Raw genomic sequence first — 21,668 nt, 5'->3', positions numbered from 1 at the left:
GAATATATTTCCTAAATATACAAGATAGATTTAGACCAAATGTTGACAATTATATGTGACTGAGTTTTACCAAAAAAAAATCACTAAAATATAAGTTACGGACGCCATCTTTGCATGCGTCTTTAGGGAAAGGAAGTGTGATACAGCCAAGCATAACGAAATAATATGGTTCTTGCAATTCACGAGTGCGCGTGGCTCATGCTTGTTGTATCGGTGTAAGTAAAATAAGTATATGTGTGCATTTGCGAGCGACTGATTGGTCCGACAGGCACGCACACTTACGCAATGATCCTGCATATGACGTTAACGAAAAGTAAAGTGTTCACACACGCTCGTGAATTGCAAAAACTATTTATTATACTTTATTACTATTCATTAAACTGGAATGTAAACTGTCGTGATTCATCTTGACCTACAATTGGCGTCCCAAAAAAGAGAATCCACATTACTACTCGTACCTATCAAAATATATTATTTTTTACTTCGTGATGATTTTATATACTCATATTGTGTTACCATGATCATCAGCGCACCATGTAGGTAGATGAGTTTTTTTAGCGAATCATTTTCATTTTCACTGGATCGTGTTGTACCAAATAATGGATACTAATATTATTGTTCTAATTGCATACCTACTTACTCAATGCTTTTTGTGATATACGTTTTCAATTTAATTTTGTTTTACTACCTAGGCACTAATTAATTACAATACATATTTATTGTTAGCTTTAGTTTTTTCGTCCTAATTCTTTATCGCGTCATGCGCATAGTAAAATTATATAAAAATACTAATATTTGTAACCAATTGTACATGTATTAAAAATAAATAAATATTGAACTCTTTAAAACATGTTTTTGTTTGAACTACCCACTGACACGGTAATGATATATTATGCAGTATTCCAACTTTATACAAACGGGCGAAACGCGAGCTATACCTACGCGCCTTGATCTCGCGGTGCAGCCAGTCGCGACTGTGCCGCAGTGACGAACGGATGGTGTTTTTTTTTTTTAATAACCGCGAGATTTTTTCACTAAAAATAAGTTCAAGTACATATTTAATATGAGAAGTACATATTTAAACACAAAGTAGGCAAATGACATGTACATATTTAAACACAAAGTAAGCAAATGCAATTAATATGCCGGAGGCGGGCAGCCCTATCGCATGTTTACGTACCGCGCTGCTGTAGGTAGGTATTTATTTCAAAGATACGGCCGAGTTACAATACTGTATAGATAACATTACCGTGCCACTGACACCTGCTGCATCCGATCCTGAGTTGTTCGCTGGACTGAAATAATTTGAGCATGAGCTGCGGTGAATGCACGTCAGGCTTCTATTCGGGGGGGTCCTCCTCTCATCATCATTATATAGATAGCCGATAGACGTCGACAGCTGGACATAGGTATCTTGTAGGGACTTCCACGCGCCACGGTCTTACGCCGCCTGAATACAAGGGTCGATGTTGATGTTAATGCCAATCCAGAAGCCTAAAGATGGCTTCCAAAACGACGGGACGGGACGTCCTGTCGGAACCACAACCCTTATGTACCCGTTATCTACATTAAAATATTATAAACATTACTCGTGAAATGATAAACCCCGTATTAAATTGCACTAAGAAATTTAGGCGCGTACCAATTTTTTTAACCGGAATCAAAGCAGTTGCTAATAGGGAAGAAATGAAAATCTATTGTGAGTCTACTTTTTACTAAGTTATTATACTTACTGATCGCGATCGATTTGCTGTTGTCCATCAGATCATCACCAATGTTACATGGTAACAACCTGACGGTACAACCTTTGTAGAAAAAAAAAGTGAAAATCGGTTAAAATTTGACGGAGTTGTGCAGTAAAATCGATAAAAAATTTGATCCCGTATCCCAACGAATCCCTAATTGTTTTCGGGATACAAACTAACCTATATGTTAACCCGGGGTATCATCTACCACTGTAGGTACTAAAATTCATTAAAATCCGTTCAGTAGTATCCGCGTGATGCGCGCACATACAGACAGACAGACAAAAATTCAAAAAAAAAATGTTTTGGGTCTATATGGATGTTCAGGAGACCCGCGGTAATACGGCCGCGTTAAGTAGGTCGCGCGGTGTCGACGGTTCGCGCATAACGCGACCAGCCAGCGGACATTCACGACAGAACGAAAAGTGATTTGATATGGCGGAGCCAAGTGCCCTACAAACCCTTATAGTTTAGGGATTTCTGGGCGTCCAATTAAATAGTGCACTGTATTGCACGTTGTATTTTTATTAGTAAAGAGAAAAATTATGTATTACACAGACTCGTCTGACAAATCACTTTTTGTTCTGTGTCGTGAATGACCGCTGGCTGGTCTGTCCGCGGTCGCGTTATTCGCGAACCGTCGACACCGCGCGACCTACTTAACGCGGCCGTATTACCGCGGCTCTCCTGAACATGGATAATAATGTTTACTCAAATTAAATTTTCAAAATATATTTAATGTACTGAAATAGTTCAGTTACAGCTTTGTTATAAGTAGATTAACTATTCTAAATATATTTTTTATAAAAAACAGTCTTCTTTTAAGTAATAGGTAAATGAGATGATTTTTTGATTTTCCAATCTTAAGGCAGAAGACACGGGTCTGCCCGCCAAATTCGAATTTAATTTGGTTTTTCACAATTTGTAAACTAATGCGAGAAAGTAGACTTATGGCATTCAAATTTCGCCCCTAGCAGTATCATCTTCACAGGTTTATATAAAAATGTTTACTTGAAATTGTCTAGTTTAAGAAATTATTCAAAATAATGACTAATTTGTGAGCTCACGTCAAATTCATTATTTTGTTCTATTATCACTTGCTTTAACGGGAAGGAAAACATCGTGAGAAAACCTGCATGCCTGAGAGTTCTCCATAATGTTCACAAAGGTGTGTGAAGTCTACCAATCGGCACATAGCCAGCGTGGCCCATAGGCCAAAACCCTCCTCACTCTGAGAGGAGACCCGTGCTCTGTAGTGAGCCGGCGATGGGGTGATCATGATGATGATGATGATGGATCTTTAACATATTTTGTACTTATTACAATACCTATTAATATTTTCATCGCAGATAAAATTGCACTTTTTCTTGTATACAAATAGAATATAATTTTATTAAGAAACGAAAATATCTCTATATATAAAAACCGGCCAAGTGCGTGGCAGGCCACGCGCAGTGTAGGGTTCCGTAGTCACAATCCTCGAAAAACAGATATAAGTCCTTAACCTGTGAACCCTACTAAGCCATGATAGTTTTCATTTAAAATTGATTATATATACTTCTGCTGTGAATTATTTCACGTTCCCATATACCTACTACCATTTGGCTGATAGAAGGAGAGGGACACTTGACTCTAATAAAAATTAGCACTTTAAAACATTATATTTTACAAACGGATCTAGAAATCGAAAAATGATGTTCCCACACCCACAGTATTTTTTTTTAAATTTGACAACTTAAAACTATCATAATTAAAACTATATACATAACTTAAAACTATCATAAAAAACCTATTTTCAACGATACCCCACACTATTGGGTAGACGAGAACAAAAAATTCATCCCCACTTTACATGTAGGGGAGGCTACTCTAAAAAAAATATCTATAAAAATTTTATTTCACCACTTTGTCACGGCCACGGTTTCCGCTTACTGCCAGTGACGAAATTTGTGATATGTATGTTCACTCAGTACTGAAGCGACTATTTAAGGCCATCTAGTAGCGACACTTTGCAGTTGTAGAAACTACTTTCAAAGGCCCATATTACAATGCAGCTCTTTGAACGAGAAATGTCATTTTTTGCTTATACATATTTTTATAATTTTTATGATGGTGTTTTTACCTACACGTCAAGGAAATACTATCTTAATCTAAATTAATAAATACATATCAAAAATTACTTCTTCGCTCGACTCTGTGTCAGTAGACAGGCAACCTTAGGGTCAGCGCACATGGAGAAACAAATTGCTCAAGCATTTTTTATTGATAACTTATATCGATCAACTAGCTGCCCTGGCGAACTTCGTACCGCCTAACAGTCGATTCTTTTTCAGGCTATATAAATTTTTTCTTTCCGTAGGAACCATCTTCGTACTTCAAGGAATATTATAAAAAAAGAAATAGCGAAATCGGTTCAGCTGTTCTCGAGATTTGCGATCAGCGTTTCATTTTTATATGTCGAAATGAAAATTGCTGTAGCACTTATCTGCTTAGTGTGCGCTAACCTTTATTTTTTGCCGGAAGCATCTCGTCCACTCTAGTCGAGAAGGATACACTGACGCGCATTTAACGTTGAATTGAGAAACGAAAACAACTAGATATAAGTTAACTTAAGGTTCGAGTAGATTATTATAAATTAACAACAGGTAAAAATGTTATTTAAAAACTAAAATAAAAATATAAAAAAGGGTTGAATTGAAAAATTTCACTGGAGCCATACAACGACGTACTTAAAGGACGCACGTAGACGTCCACCCTGGTTGACACGAAGATTATAAGTAAATGTTTATTCAGTCTGACGAGGACGACGGAGGGGAGCGGGTACGTGGAGCTCGGTCCAGGTCGGCCGGCCGGCGGGTGCGGACGGCTCGCGCGTGCGGATGGCGACGCTTAAGTTGAACACGGGCGGCACGCAGATCCTGTTGCCCAGGAAGTTGAGCACCTGCTCCAGCGACATGTTGAAGCAGTCCTTGTGACGCACCGTGAGCGACACGTTCTCCAGGTCACTGTGCGTCTGGCGCGTGTACACCAGGTTGCTCTCGTTGTGCACCCCCACAAACGATACCTACCGACAGAATGAAAAAACTGGTGTGTTATAATGTTACATTCAAATAATATCTCTAACCACTAACCAGCTACTCATACCGACTTTTCTCTCTACAGATTTTTAGTTGATTTTTTTATTATTTCTTACTAGCTGATGCCCGCGGCTTCGCCCGCGTGAATTTAGGTTTTTGAAAATCCCGTGGGAGCTTTGATTTTCCAAGGTAAAAAGTAGCCTAGCCGTAGTAGCCCGTCCCTGGCCGGGATGCAACGTATCTCAGTACCAAATTATGTAAAAACATTTAAACGCAAGGTTCTTTAAAAATCTTGTGAGATACGTAATCAACCCGCCGGTATAACCACACATTACCTCGTATATGTACTCGCTGGCTTTTTCCTTGGGCCCGATGTAGCGGACCTGCACGGCGACGCACTGTGGAAAATAGAGGTCTGTTTCGGATCAAAAATAAATTACTTTTTTATTACAAAAGAATGTACCTACTGTGAAATTTTGCACTAATATAGATTACTACATAAGGCTAGAAATGCGTTACTACATAAGACATTTTTCATATAATTCATTTTAATAAAATATATTAAAAGTTAAAACAAAACTTAGGGTAGATACTAAAAATTACATTTATTTTTCTTTTTTAAACTATCAATACAATCCATACTAATATTATAAATATATAGTCTCGGGCATCCTCTAGTTTATAATATGTACAAAACCTGATTATTTATTATTATTCTTAACTAGCTTATTTTTTTATTGGTTTACCAAAATAATTGCTACCTAGGTAAAAAAATAGAACACAACTTCTTTATGTTGGCTTATCGATTTTTTCGTTTTTCAAAGTCAAAGTCAAAGTCATTTTTATTGTGCGTATCCAATTCACTATCTGTTTCTTCTGTGTCCGCTTAACATACCTACTTACTGTCATTTTGAAATTAAATTTAATTAATTTAACTAGCTTATGCTCGCGACTTTGACCGCGTGGAGTACACCAATTTAGAATCCCTATTTCACCCCCTTAGGGGTTGAATTTTCAAAAACCCTTTCTTAGCGGATGCTTAAGTCATAACAGCTATCTGCATGCCAAATTTTAGTCCGATCCATCCAGTAGTTTGAGCTGTGCGTTGATAGATCAGTCAGTCAGTCACCTTTTCATTGTGGCCTTGCAAAAAAAACTTTATGTTATTAGTGCAAAATTTCTACAATATAGACTTGTTTGGTGTTTTCGACTTGTCGGAGTTTGACTCTTAAACTAAGAAATAAAATTAAAAAAATATTATGATACTTAAAAAAGATTTTTGGTATGCCGTTGTTCTACCATATCTAATAGTTCGCGACCCCACGTGCGCAAGTCGATGTCCACCCTCAGGTGGAATAGGTCGCTCCCCGCCTGCACCAGCCAGTCGTCGTGCTGGTCTTCATTCATCTCCACAGCTATGTCGTGTCTGAAGCCCACCTTCAGCATCGCCGGGTGAGTCGTCTGTCAAAAAAATATTTTAATTTGTTAAGGCGCAATCATCAACTAACAGCTCCTATTCTATTGAAAAGTTTCGGCACGGGTAGCGCATCTCCACACTGAGGGTCGTGTAACTGTAAGTGGTGCGGCAGCGGCTTGCGCTTGGCGCAGGCCACGACGGGCAGCGATAGCGGTGGCTCGCGCAAGCCACGCTGTCACGCGCTGTGGGTGTACCTGAAAGTGATGCAGCAATGCGCCGAGCGGCAGCGGCTCACGCTGGGCGCAGGCCGCGGCGGGGCAGCGGTAGCGACGGCTCGCGCAGTTGCCCTCGTGCGCGTCCCGCTGCGCCAACCGCAACTGGCGCCCGCAGCCGTGGCGGCAAGGGTAGCGCAGTTTCTCGGCCACCTAAATTTTTTTTACATTAGACATTACAAAAGTTACATAACCGTGTACATCCAAACACTAAATGTAGTATATTAAATTGTTATTATACGGTCAGCACTAAGTCGTGGTAGCCTAGTGGTTAGGACGTGTCCGCCTTCCAATCGGAGGTGGGGGGTTCGATCCCGGGCACGCACCTCTAACTTTTCGGAGTTATGTGCGTTTTTAAGTGATTAAAATATCACTTGCTTTAACGGTGAAGGAAAACATCGTGAGGAAACCTGCATGCCTGAGAGTTCTCCATAATGTTCTCAAAGGTGTGTGAAGTCTGCCAATCCGCACTTGGCCAGTGTGGTAGACTATGGCCAAAACCCTTCTCACTCTGAGAGGAGACCTGTGCTCTGTAGTGAGCCGGTGATGGGTTGATCATGATGATGATGATAGCCAGCACGGTGCGAAGTAGCGCCATTTGGGTACCTACTTCAAGTTGCGGCACATCTGTACTCACCGCCTCCATGGCGCGGTTGCGCTTTCCGCTGAAACTAGCGCGACATAGAGGGCATTGGGCGAGGCGAGCGCGGCAGCCCATGCACAGCAGATGGCCGTGCTGGCACTGCGACATGGGCGGCGACATGTACTCGAGGCACGTTGGGCACTCGAGCAGCTCCAGCAGGCTCTGCAGACCACACGCGACAGCTACAGCGACCACGAGAGAACGAGCGGCGCGCGGGAAGTGTACAGGTGTATGAACAAGAGCGGCGAGAACAGTGTTATATGTTAGCGTTTAAATTATCCTGAGTGGTATCCATTACTGACTGATGTTTCAATTTTATACATACGGATACTGACATTATAATGTAAAAAGTGGGTACGTAGCACGATAAATAAAAATGTTGAATATTGATATTTCGACCCAGACTCATGCAACTGGGTCAAAATATCGTATTAATCGTGGTACTTAACCGCCATTTAGGTACGATTATGTACGATTAAATTATTATTATTAGTTTCAACAGGATGTGTCAAAAACGTACTTCCTCGCGGACGAAGTTCAGGTAGTTTATAAAAGATACTTACTCGGTTGAGCTCCTGCATGTCTTCAATTGCCGCTCTAATGGCTTCTTCAGCTGTTTCCTAAAAAACAAAGAAGGATCACTTTATATAATAAGAAAATAAATGTAGGTACGTTAATCTTTCCCTCTCGCACGCTACATCTGAGTATAGTGAGAGAGTGAAGCCTTCGTTTCGTTTCTCTTTATTGAGACGAGTTATAAATATAATGGTCAAATGCCTATTTACATTTAGGTAAAATCGTCGAGCATTTCTTTCTATCAGGCCGTTGTTAGGGTTCCGTAGGCGAATGGCAAAAAACGGAACCCTTATAGATTCGTCATGTCTGTGTCTGTCCGTCTGTCTGAAACAGCCACTTTTTTCCGAAACTATAAGCACGAGTAGATACTCGTGTGCTATAAGAGTTATACTGTTGAAACTTGGTAAGTAGATGTATTCTGTAAACCGCATTAAGATTTTTAGACAAAAATAGAAAAAAAAGCAATAAATTTTGGGGTTCCCCGTACTTAAAACTGAAACTCAAAAAAAAAAATTCATTAAACTCATACGTGTGGGGGGGGGGTATCTATGGATAGGTCTTCCAAATCGATATTGAGGTTTCAATATAATTTTTTTCTAAACTGAATAGTAAAATGTGTGTCCCCCCCCGCCCCCTGTAACATCTAAAATAACAGAATGATAAAACTAAAAAAAATATATGATGTACCATGCAAACTTCTACTGAAAATTGGTTTGAACGAGATCTAGTAAGTAGTTTTTAATTTATCGTGCAAAATGTCGATAAAATACGATTGTACTACGGAACCCTCAGTGCGCGAGTCTGATTCGCACTTGGCCGGTTTTTTTATGACATCATCGCATGCTGTCGGGAGTGTCTGACGTTTCAGAGCGACCCCAGCCTTACTTACAGCCCTTTAAATTACGGATTAAAATACGAGTTTTGCCTATCTGGAACATTTCTTTGGTCCAGCAGTCGTGTTCGGCCGAGTATGGGTTTAGAATAGAAATAGATTTATTGATTGATCCAACACACGATAAACACAAATATTTACAAAAAACATTCCTTAAAAGCTAATCCAACAAATAGGTACCTAGTGTCTACAATGTGTCGTGCCAACGAAAAGGCCCGAACACAGCTGAATGTTGTGGGTACACGACATTGTAACCCGCAACGCTGGTTTTCTGTTCGGGCCCAAACGCGGGACGTCCTGGTTATTAGTATTATGTACTTAAAATTAAACTAAAAATAAAATAATAAACATAAGTGAAAATTCTGTTTAATTATATTATGTTACTGATAGATTAATCAAATGAAACAGTTTTTTAGGTGAGTTACCGCGTTGGCACCGTCCGCGTCGTGCCCGCCGGCTTGCGCTCGGTTGGAGGCGGAGGCGGCGGCGGCAGGCGGCTGGCTGACATCGCGTGACTCTACTAGTAAAATAAAATCATTGTACATCCTCGAACCGGCGAAAAATCAACTTCAAATCTACGGAACCCTAATAATAATGTAACTACACGGGTATACACGATTTAAATTTTTTAACTTGGACTCTTATCAGATACTCTTCAGCGGGGATGGGCAATACCTACACGCACAACAGACGGAAACGTTTAAGTGCGGAAACCAGCCCAGAACGAAGAAGAAGACTCTTATCAGATTGAAACCTTTCTATTAGGTACTTAGTTTAGTTTCTAATCCCATGGCGTAGTCTATGTTGAACCCCCACTCAGCTTCCATTTGACAACTCACTACTCAGTCATTGCGCCAAAATTAACGAACTACGCGTACGGTACGATTCAAACGTAAATACGCCCCTGAAGTTTGCGACCGACGTTGCGCAGAACACACATTTTGGGTGTCCGAGGTCGCCCGAGGTAGCAGGGAGGATCAGCGCACGTCTCGCTCCTACAGTTACTTGATGCGTCTCTCTCTCGCTATACGTGTCTTGTTTGTTTGTACAGTCGAATTGAGAAAGTTACTTTGTTTAAGCTTGCTTAAGCTGAGGTGGAACCTACTGTTAGTGATTGCAGGCGTTTCAGTATACGCCTGCAGTCTATGTAGGCCTCCGGAGGTACTCACCGACCTTGTATTTCTAGGCAACGAAGCTCCTTTTCAGGCATCTTATAGGCTTATTAAATTAAACGAAGAGGCTTCGTAACACGTCCATTTAGTTCCAGTTCTCAGAACAAGGACTTCCAGTTAAAGGCGAAGAGAGAGAGCGAGAAGGAAATACAATTGACAGATACAATTTACAGATTAAATAATGTAGACACAGACTAAAATTTAGTTATATACTAAACACCTACCGCCGCCCGTTAAGTGATTTAGTTCTCGAGTGTACCATGCGCAAGATTGCAAAGCTAACTTCAACCAGACGCATTTAAGTTTAAATCGTACTATACCTGCCAAGAAGATTGGCGGGGACTATATTATAGTCCAATCTGAAATTACAATTTACAACATGACGGTGTTTATTTATTGATTAAGGACGTACCATACCTTCTCTGTCGTTTTGTTCAGGCTCCTCCATGTTATTATTTGCTGGGTCTGCAGCTGCCGCCAGTGATGGTGATGAGGGCTCGAAATCTATGGCAAAAATAATTATAAAGAAAGAGAGCAAAGGGCTCCGACGGTCACTGGTCTATGGTCCAGCCGCCATTTTGTTTTTTTTAATGATATCGTAAGCTGAAACCAAAGAAATATTTTATGTACTGCTTCGTAGTACAAGAATTATTACCTCCTATGTCGATGGCTGATACCTAATTATATCGATAGAGTATACACAGATGATTAAAAAGTATAATAAGTCATTTTGTCGTAAAATCGCAGGTTATTAACATATAATTGATTTTTGTTATACTTCATAGCGCTAGTGCTGGAATGGCGACCTCGCCCCGGAATACGCAGCGTTGGAAGACCCCCCACTAGGTGGACGGACGACATCAGACGAGTCGGGAGTAGGGAGACGCTGGATCCAGGCGGCGCAAGACCGTGGCGTGTGGAAGTCCCTACAAGAGACCTATGTCGTATACCAGTGGATGTCTATTGGTTGATGATGATAATGATACTTCAACTCAGTGGATATCTACATAATCCTGTAGAGTGACGAGTGTAGGTACAAATACAAATTGTAGGTATCCGAGCGCCGCCGGGCGAATCAGATAGTCTATACGTCGTACATAGTATTATAAATGCAAGTGTGTCTGTCTGTAAGTTTTTTACGGCTTAGCAGTTTAACCGATTTTGACGAAATTTGGTATAGATATAAGTTGCATCCTGGGGCTGAACTCCCGGGGCGAGTTCCCACAGGATTTTCAAATACCATCCACGTTTACGAAGTTGCAGGCATCATCTCTTTAATACAGAAATAGCTTACATCCCGGATACAGATATTATAGGCTACTTTTTATCCCGAAAAATCAGTTTAACTATGAGATTTTTGAAAACCTAAAACCTAGCTGACATCAGCTAGCTAAATATAGAAAAGGAAGAGATGGCTGACTGATCTATCAATTCACAGCTCAAACTATTGGACGGATACGGCTGAAATTTGGCATGCGGCATAATATTATAATGTAGACTTCCGCTAAGAAAGGATTGTTGAAAATTCAACCTCTAAGGGAGTAAAATAGGGGTTTGAAATTTGTGCAGTCGTCGCGGACAAAACTTTGCCTGCGGGCAGAAGCTAGTAGGTATAATATAAATGGCTAAAAATCACCGAATGGCGCGCTGTGGCTGGGCGGCGGGTACTCCGGTGAGCTCGGCGCAAAGCGCCATGACATGAGCGGCGGGTACTCCGGTGAGCGCGGCGTAAAGTGCAGTGGCCTGGGCGGCGGGTACTCCGGTGAGCGCGGCGTAAAGTGCAGTGGCCTGGGCGGCGGGTGCTCCGGTGAGCGCGGCGTAAAGTGCAGTGGCCTGGGCGGCGGGTACTCCGGTGAGCGCGGCGTAAAGCGCAGTGGCCTGGGCGGCGGGTACTCCGGTGAGCGCGGCGTAAAGTGCAGTGGACTGGGCGGCGGGTACTCCGGTGAGCGCGGCGCAAAGCGCGGTGGCCTGAGCGGCGTTGAGTGTGCCTGCGGGACCAGCAACGGGCGACGCTGCGGGACCAGATAGGACCGCCCCTGCTGCTGAGATGAGTTGCCTACGCAAAAATACTTCACTGAATACATGTAGTAAAATACATTCCTGATTTAGTAATTACAATATTATGATGTAGATATGAAATTTGTGTGCGCCACGCGGACAAAGTCACTCTAAGCGTCAAAGCAACTAACAGGCACTTAGCCAGCAACACATGGCCAGCACAATGGCTTGCTTGTCCACAGTGTGGCTTTGCATTGCCTTTTTCAGCCTTTTTCATGTCAGCTGGCACTCACCACTGTTCATGTTATTTTACTTAGTGCAGATTATACCTGCATCTTGGAGTATGAACAGAACTTGGGCATAGAATACTGAGAAAAACCGGCCAAGTGCGAGTCAAGCTCGCGCAACGAGGGTTCCGTACTATAGTCGTACTTTTTCGACATTTTGTACGATAATTCAAAAAATATGATGCATAAACATAAGTAAATAAAAATCTGTTTTAGAATACACAGGTGAAGACCTTTCATATGATACCCCACTTGATATAAGTAGTTATCTTACTTCGAGAAAATTTAAAATACTAATAATTATTAGTTCATGACCTCAATTTCATATTTTTCGTGTGATATAACCACAAATTCACGGTTTTCAGATTTTTCCCCGAATGTCTGCTATAAGACCTACCTATCTGCCAAATTTCATGATTCTAGGTCAACGGGAAGTACCCCGTCGGTTTCTTGACAGACAGACAGACAGACGGACGGACGAACGGACGGACGGAAGAACGGACGAACGGACGAACGGACGGACGGATGGACGGATGGACAGACAGACAACAAAGTGATCCTATAAGGGTCCTACCGTTTTTCCTTTTGAGGTACGGAACCCTAAAAACAAAGAGCTCCCACAAGCTCTAAGCAACGGGCAAGAGCTCGTGAACTATAATTCAAATAAAAAAAACATTTCAATTTTTAAAACACTGTAGAATATCTCACAAAATGTAGGGCTTAATGACTGACGTGAAAAATCGTAGGGTATGTAGGTAGATTACAAATGACTAAAACACGTTAGTTTCGTGCCATGGTTCGATGCATCCAATAAAAGCCACAAACCAAAATATGAAGAAGGTGGAGAACCCGTAACCAGCTTCACATTTTTAGAGGCTTATTAGATCTAGAATCTGCGATGAGCTCCTATCTAATGTGAATGCAACTCACGTGAGCTCCTTGGGTTTTCACTTCCACGACCGAGTGATCCATTAATGTTTCCTCGTCTATTGTTCTCCATTTTAAACCTATTTAACTAAGAAACAACTGCCTATGTACTATTTGATAAATTAATTTTAAATTAAAGCACGTTGCAAATATTTTTTTTAAACACGTTCGTTTCACGACCTGCGATCACAGAACAATAACCAACAATAACTGAATAACATACAGGATATGACCTATGAGCAAATAGACAAAGATCCACAGACCAGTGATTATCTTGTGACTATGGAGAATAGGGGCAAAAGCCCAAAGAAATTTTAAGTACCTACTAATCCTTAAGGTGGTTTGATACAACCGGCCGCGAAAATTCAAATTTTAGGTAGTTTTTCGAAAATAGTAGACTAATCATCTAATCATACACCGAAGGCTTATGGTAATGAGTTTTGCGGGCATAACATTTATGCATCTACATGTTTTTCCATAAAAACTTTGGTCAAAAATACTCATGTACCTACTTCATATTTTGTTCCTAAAAGAGAATTTTCTGAAATTTCCGATTTGCACAAAAAAAAACTATCCAAAATTTGAATTTTTGATTATTACCTCCTATGTCGATGCAAAAGCCTTTGTTCTCAACAGTGCCTTTCAGTGTCATTCAAGTGCCAAGAGAGCCTTGTCGCATGCTTGTCGCACTGTACGTTTCAGAGGCTTCAGACCATAGTAGTCCGGAGAAGAACCACAGCACCGCACCACACACATCAAAGAGAATATTACCCCTACTCATTCTGAAAGGAGACCCGTGTCCCGTGCTCATTAGTGAGCCAGCCTCAGAATAATGACTGTGAGCTCAGACTGTGAGCCAGCAATGGGATGATGATGAAACTGTTGCTATGGCAACGCCAGTGCAAATTCCCCTAAAACCCTTTACCAACATAAACTTTAAGATTGCATATGTGCTCATCTATAATAATATAAAAATGAATCACTAAATGTGTTGGTCATCGCAAATCTCGAGAACAGCTGAACCGATTTCGCTAATTCTTTTTTCATACTATTCCTTGAAGTACGAGGATGGTTCTTACGGAGAGAAAAATTTTAAAAAATTGCATCGACAGTTGGGCGAAACGAAGTTCGCCAGGGCAGCTAGTTAGTATTAAAATAAAACACAAAAATGCTCTTGAAAGTAGACCTTTTGTAATAGTATGTATCCTTATTCGTGAGATACGACATTAAAGGCCCAGACAGTGTTTATCTGTAGAATAGAGAACAAGATAGCTTGTTAAATAAAAATAGCCTTTATTTCAGAGTGTACAATTTTTTGAAAGTTATTACTATTACAATTGTTTGCATCACAAAAAGATAGCTTGTTAACGGACTGTTAAAATATAAAAGCGATAATTATGGAGCCAGGTTATGGATATAAAATGAAACACCAATAAATATTGCATGATTTTCTTCAGTTCATTATTAAAATACATTGTTTGATATACATTTAATAAAATGATATTATATACAGTGTAGTTACTAGATACCTTTCAACAATACATTTAACGTAACATATTCAGAAATCATATTGTTGCCGCACGCGAAAGGCTCAGATGTATACTGTATGTACATGTAAAATTACATTATTATGTCAATAAAGATTATTAAAAGGAAAACTAATATAATAAAATTACTTGATTATAAATTATTTAATATTTAAAAAAAAGTAAAATAAATATTATGCATATTCTGTTGAGCACAGCTGCCAATTTCATTATGTTGAAGCTTTTGTTAAAAAAAAAACCCCCCGCATTCAATATATAAATTAGCAAAGCACGAGAAATGCTTTTATCAATATAACAATCCTGTCTTGATCAAAGAATTATTGGTAAAATTCTTTAGCCAGTGAAACTCAATATGGTTTTGATAAAATAAATAATATAGGTACAAAGATACGAACGACTAAACGCCGTAATACGCTTATACTATCCACGATAGTGAAGTAATCTCTAGAGGAATGTGTGGATTATTCACTGAAATTGACATAGTAAGCTGGAAAGATGTGCCATACAAAATTACAGTTATCGTGCAAATTCAAAGCGGCCCACAGAGCGTACCAGGAATTAAAATTTACACTGTCAAATGGTCTGTGTTGACCCATGTTGTCTCATCACTTAGCTCCATTTGTTACACTTATATTCTTATTCAATTCAATTTTAATATTAATTTAATCTGCTTCATATTGTGTGAATATTGTTATGAAAATACAATCCGTATTTTCATTACCTGAAATAAATTGTTATTATTATTATTCATTTGTTCCGAGTACGCTTACATAACGCTCATTGTTGCTATCAGCGCCAAAATGGCGATAATCAAGTTGCTCCAAAAACAGGTTGGCAATCGTAAGTCCAGTGTATTTGTGGAGATCAGTGGGATTATTTATTTCTCAGTATATTATCCTGGCTTACCCACATAGCACGTAGGCTAAGTGTTCACAGTGAAATTATATTGACAGCAGTACCTACTATGGACCGTATTAGATTCTTTAGTCAAAATATTTATTATGTTTTTAGATTACCGTATTCTTTTATAAATTTAATAACTTATTGAAAATCACTTCTACAACTATGGTCCAGTTGCACGACAGGCGGTTAAAGTTACGTTAACTTTACCGTTCACGGCCACAAGTAATAAACAAAGTCAGAAGTGATACTGAATGAATATGGTAAAAGATACAATTTTGGTCCAAAGTTAACAAACCCTGACTTACGCAACCCATTTTGTTTCAAAAATCATTGTATTTTCTATTTGCTTTGTCTGTACCGTATCGCTATCATGCAACTGGACTTAACTGAAGTAATGCAAGTTTGTATAATATTTAGGTATTCTTAATTACAATATTGCATGCAGAAAAATTCCGCCATAAGTATCGTCTTAAGTTTTATTATGTCGTTTCATTCAAATTAACAATAATTTAATAAATATGAAAATTATTTTATATTATAAATCAACATAAAAAAAAGTTTACAATGAGATATTATGCTACATTAAAAATAAAGCGAATATTATACAAATTAAACAAAACACACGACAAATTGATTGTATTCTTACACTATTTATTAAAACTCACATTATTACGACATACAATAAATAATAACATTCTTTACACCTGATTTCCTATTTAAAAAATACAATCTGTTTCAATAGAAGCTGCCCAAAAATAAAAACGATATACACACTAGCATTCATAATAGCCTGCACAGAGTCAGTCAGTCCTCGGGGTACTTTTTGCCCGACAAATAGATCGCTTCCAAGTTACAACTACATCGAATAACGTACACGATGGACTACAAAGTACCCCGTACAAAAACTCCACGAGGACACCAACAGACCGGACCACACAAAACCGGGAGAATCCTCGAAAAAATAGAACTAACGTTTCAATTCGCGTCAATGTATATCGGATTTTAGTCCGCGTTGAGCCCGCGATCACAAATAAAGGTATTCTCTTTGGAAATGTCACAAATCTTGTAGCTTAAGGTCATGAATGTATAGATAAAGGTGGATCGAGCGCTCCTAATATATAAAGTAAAGGAAATATTTATTTAGAACTAGCTGCCCCGGCGAACTTCGTACCACTTAATAATAGTCGATTCTTTTTCAGGAATTTTTTTAAACTTATCTCTCCGTAAGAACCATCCTCGTACTTCAAGGAATATTATGAAAAAAGAATTAGCGAAATCGATACAGCTGTTCTCGAGGTTTGCGATCAGCAACACATTCAGCGATTAATTTTTATATATATAGAGAGAAGATAATATGGCAGGTACGGACTTAATATTTAAATGTTATGCACTTCTCTCTTCTCTCAGTTTATTTATTTTTCACTGTATTATTCTAACTCTGCCCCAAGTTGCTGGGTGTATGGCACTGGCGTAGGGGCGACTCAGGAGCTCAACCATCTCCTTTCACTTTGTACTTAAGGGTGCCAGCATGAACTCGATTGTTTTTTAAATCGGTGCCTTTTCTATGGCAATGCTCATCTCTTTTGAATGCGCTCGGCCACGTTTATCTTTCACTGTATTTTTCATTGTAATTAACATTAAAAAATATTAACTCAAAAACAAATTTAATGGCACCCCGCGCAATGTCCAAGAAAGTCCGGCTAGTGCCCGAACTGTCGTTCTAGACCAGAACTCGACTTGGGATAGCCATAAGTAGGCTTCAAGAAGGTATTAGGAGCTATCGATCCATCTTTATCCATACATTTGTGCTTTAGGTGCCAGTCTCGAGCATGCGTCACTGAAGAAGGCCGGGCGTACTCTATAACAGTAGGTTATATAATTTTAGAAATTAGCTATTAATAAATATTTATTTTTCGCCCTTTTTAAAAAACTCAAAAGGAAAAAAACAGACACAAAAAATTTAGTTTAGAGACAGACAGTTTTGGTATACCTACTAAATTATTACAAACAGATGTAGTATAGGGTTCTACAATTACAGTAAATACGTTTTGTTCAGTTTCTACTGAAACGGAAATAAAATAATAGTCAAAATAAAAAACAATTAAAAAGTAGTAGTTAGTATATATATAGCAAATAAGCCCCGAAATATTTTTTTCTAAATAATATACAGTGGAGAGGAAAACAGTTTTTTATATACAATATCTATCTCTATCTCTCATTCATTAGCTTATAATGTTGTATCGAGAAATCCGTGTAAATCGTGTATTCTGAGAAATCGATAACAATACAAAAAAAAACTATTAATATCGTATTTCGAGAAAAATTGGTATACGAGAAGTTGTTTTGTAAATCTTTCTAAAATTGGTATTCTTTATCTAATTCTAGGGCTTTTTTGCCTGATTCACCCACCAAATTTTTTTTAAATTCATAGACTAGCTGGCTGCAGTCAAACCTGCCAGCCTAGCGATTCGCTAACTCAGTTTCTAAAACTAAATGAGACCAATATGCTTATTTGACATTTATTTTTAATCCATTGAAGGTTTTCTACAAAAAATATTTTAATATGACTCAGTGAAGCAGCGATGTAGAACGAACCAATGTCAAATGAGCTCGATGGCTACCATTTAGTATTAGACACTGAATTAACGAGTCACCCCGCCGCTGGTTACAAGTGATAATGCAGTCTAGGATGAAGATCGCTTGCCTAGAACATGCCATTCACTCTTGACTTGAAGGAACCCATATTAAAATTGGAAGGGAAAACTGATGCCGGAAGGGCCGGCTCCGTATCCTAGTATACAAACGGAAGAAACAATGCACTTCTATTTTCATCTGACGCTTAAAAATTATACCTTTCCACTGTAAACGTGAATCTTTTTGACGTATTGGGCATAAGTTTCCTTTAGAGGCGTGTACGCGCATTATATAGAATCAAATTAATATAAATTAATAACACGCATACGACGCGATTCTAATTTGAAAGCAGCCTTAGACTATAAAGTAAGGTCTTATGTATGTGGAACTTTGGGCTTGTTTAGACAGTGCTAGCTGTTGAACTGACAAAGTTACCGCCACGTAGCTGTACTCCAACTCGCACTGTGTTGCGAAGCCATTGCACTTCTTCTTCTTTTCGAGTCGACGGTCACCTCAAACACGGGCAGCCCAAAAAGCCGCAACCGCGATTGCTCGGTCGGCAGCGTTGTACAGCTCCTCGTTCGTGCAGGCTGTCGGGCACGCAGGGCACCCAGTCATGTGCGCAATGGTCTGTTTCGGATGACCGCAGATGCACTGCGTATCATGTACCGAGATAAAGCCCCACCTCGCCAAATCCACCCTAGACCTCCCCACCCCCGCTCTGAGGCGGTTGAGCGACCTCCAGACAGGCCAGCTGAGATTGTATCCTTCGGCTAGTCTCTCCCTCACGCTGGTGTTCGGATTCGGGGTACCTAGCCGTGACCTCCACATAGCAAGACGTGTAGTTTCAGCGGACTGCTTGAGAGGCTGCACTGAGTGTAAGAAGCTATTCCTTGAGCGCAACCTAGGACGGGCCGGTTTATGACTGAATAGTGGGTGACGTCTATCCTGTGTCTGCTTTGTTCTTTCTACCGAGCTAGAGACCGCTCGACGCACCTCAGGGGGGGCTATTCCTGCCAGCTGGTGCAGTTTGTCGGTAGGTGTTGGTTTCAGACAACCTGTTATTAGACGGCAGGACTCATTCAGAGCTACGTCGATCAGCTTTGCGTGTGCCGATCGTTCCCATGCAGGGGAGGCATATTCGGCAGCGGAATAGCAGAGCGCAAGGGCTGTAGTGCGCAAGACGGTTGGTTTAGCTCCCCAGGAAGTCGCAGTCAGCTTTCTCAGTAAGTTGTTGCGTGTGCAGACCTTTTGCTGGGTGTTCATGCAGTGCTGTTTCATTGTCAGGCTTCGGTCGAGGGTTACGCCCAGGTATTTGGGGAATCTATTATGCGACAATTTTGTGTTTTGCCATGTGATGTTAAGTTCTCTGTTTGCGTCTTTATTACGAAGGTGGTATACGCAGACTTTATTGCTTTTATTTGGGTTTGGTTTCAATCCATTTGCCGCATAGTAGTCACCGAGCTGGTTCAGGGATTTGGTTATTGCTTCCTCTGCGCTCGTGAAGCTGTCCGCTTGAGCTGCTAGTGCTAGGTCGTCTGCGTAAATGAAGCTTTTAGTGTCCTGTGCCCTAGGCTGGTCGTTTGTGTAGATATTGAACAGGCTTGGCGCCAGGACGCTACCCTGTGGCAATCCATTACGCTGTTTCCTCCACCGGCTCTTTTGGTTTTGAAGGACGACCTGGAATTGGCGGTTGCTCAGTAGTTGCCTCACGATCTGGCAAAAGGTGTAATCAGCCGTGATTTCGTACAGCTTTTTAATCATAGCGCTGATGTTTACGGTATCGTAAGCTGCCGATAGGTCCACAAAAGCGACACCGGTAATTTTCCCCCTCTCGAAACCATCCTCAATATGTTGGGTCAGGTTGAGAATTTGCGACGTGCAGGACTTGCCTGGGCGAAAGCCTGATTGTTCGGGAATAAGCTTTTCATCGATGTGTGGAGTAAGTCGGCCAAGAAGGATCCTTTCAAACAGCTTATACAGGTGGCAAAGGAGAGAAATTGGTCGGAAATTTTTGGGATCGTCAGCAGGTTTACCAGGCTTAAGTAACGCAATGACACGGGCTTTGCGCCAGATTTTTGGGATGTTATTAGTTTCTAGGCACTTGTTGAAGAGCCTCAAGATCCAGTCCAAAGTTGCAGGGCCAAATTGCTTTATCTGTTCGACTTTGCACTCATTTAGTTGAATAATACAGAGTTGGGATCTTCGTTGTCCATCTGCTTCACGTGCCTGAGGACATCCTTTTTCGTTATAACCCCGAGTAGCCGCCTGTTAACGAAAAAAATAATTATTTTAAAATCAGTGTCGACTAAACACATGAGTACAGCCGGGACAGATATTATTTATGCCCGCGACTTCGTCCGCGCGGACTACACAAAATTCGAACCCCTATTTTACCCCCTTAGTGGTTGAATATTCAAAAATCCTTTTTTAGCGGATGTCTATGATCATAATAGCTATCTGTATGCCAAATTTCAACCCGATCCGTCCAGTAATTTGAGCTCTGCGTTGATAGATCAATCAGTCAGTCAGTCAGTCAGTCATTTTGTTGTTTTATATATTTAGATTTTAAAATCTTTATTTGGTAGTGATTTGCAAAGCATTTAGACTTTGTGGCACATGTCAGTTTATTTAATTTGAACAGTCAGACCTAAAGTCAGTTAAGTGTATAGGTTGAGGACCTCCCCGGCGCAGTGGTGAGCTTTGTGGCCAACCACGGTCTCCATGGGCGTCTAGTCGGTGACGGTGATGGGCACCATGTTCAGGAGGCGGCTGATGCTGTTCAGAGGGAGTGTTCACCCGTTGTGTGTGACGAGCGTCTGGCGGAGACCGAGCTTGTGGAACATGTCGACCACTGTCTCCATGGGTGTCTGGTCGGTGACGGTGATGGGCGCCACGTTCAGAACGCGGCTGATGCTGTCCAGAGGGAGTGCTCACCCGTTGTGTGTGACGAGCGTCTGGCGGAGACCGAGCTTGCGGAACATGTCGACCACTGTCTCCATGGGTGTCTGGTCGGTGACGGTGATGGGCGCCACGTTCAGAACGCGGCTGATGCTGTCCAGAGGGAGTGCTCACCCGTTGTGTGTGACGAGCGTCTGGCGGAGGCCGAGCTTGCGGAACATGTCGACCACGGTCTCCATGGGCGTCTGGTCGGTGACGGTGATGGGCGCCACATTCAGAACGCGGCTGATGCTGTCCAGAGGGAGTGCTCACCCGTTGTGTGTGACGAGCGTCTGGCGGAGACCGAGCTTGCGGAACATGTCGACCACTGTCTCCATGGGTGTCTGGTCGGTGACGGTGATGGGCGCCACGTTCAGAACGCGGCTGATGCTGTCCAGAGGGAGTGCTCACCCGTTGTGTGTGACGAGCGTCTGGCGGAGACCGAGCTTGCGGAACATGTCGACCACTGTCTCCATGGGTGTCTGGTCGGTGACGGTGATGGGCGCCACGTTCAGAACGCGGCTGATGCTGTCCAGAGGGAGTGCTCACCCGTTGTGTGTGACGAGCGTCTGGCGGAGGCCGAGCTTGCGGAACATGTCGACCACGGTCTCCATGGGCGTCTGGTCGGTGACGGTGAT

The 21,668-nt window shown here is 41.1% G+C and overlaps 2 protein-coding genes across 2 annotated transcripts in view; both read right to left on the bottom strand.

Moving 5' to 3' along the window:
* Positions 1-3,710: 3,710 nt before the first annotated feature.
* On the bottom strand, positions 3,711-13,158 carry LOC117995649 (E3 ubiquitin-protein ligase sina-like). The gene is made up of 10 exons (XM_069508804.1): positions 13,010-13,158; positions 11,431-11,850; positions 10,212-10,298; positions 9,048-9,139; positions 7,718-7,774; positions 7,149-7,316; positions 6,494-6,664; positions 6,094-6,283; positions 5,158-5,237; positions 3,711-4,809 (listed from the first exon to the last, which is right to left on the bottom strand). The coding sequence occupies exons 1-10, from the start codon at positions 13,077-13,079 to the stop codon at positions 4,531-4,533; spliced, it is 1,614 nt and encodes a 537-aa protein (XP_069364905.1). The 5' UTR covers positions 13,080-13,158; the 3' UTR covers positions 3,711-4,530.
* A 2,756-nt stretch (positions 13,159-15,914) lies between these two features.
* ClC-c (chloride channel protein 3) overlaps positions 15,915-21,668 on the bottom strand; it is a 31,111-nt gene continuing 25,357 nt past the window's right edge. The window contains exons 18-19 of the mRNA XM_069508912.1: positions 20,257-20,358; positions 15,915-18,573 (exon numbers count right to left, since the gene is read on the bottom strand). Of these exons, the coding sequence (XP_069365013.1) occupies positions 20,268-20,358 (91 nt within the window). The 3' untranslated portion in view covers positions 15,915-18,573; positions 20,257-20,267. The remainder of the gene's footprint in view (positions 18,574-20,256; positions 20,359-21,668) is intronic.

This window comes from Maniola hyperantus, chromosome Z, assembly GCF_902806685.2.
Source record: "Maniola hyperantus chromosome Z, iAphHyp1.2, whole genome shotgun sequence".
In the NCBI taxonomy this organism is placed as follows: domain Eukaryota; kingdom Metazoa; phylum Arthropoda; class Insecta; order Lepidoptera; family Nymphalidae; genus Maniola; species Maniola hyperantus.
The sequence above is the reverse complement of the archived record's forward strand: the minus strand, read 5'-3'. Positions and strand labels throughout refer to the sequence as shown.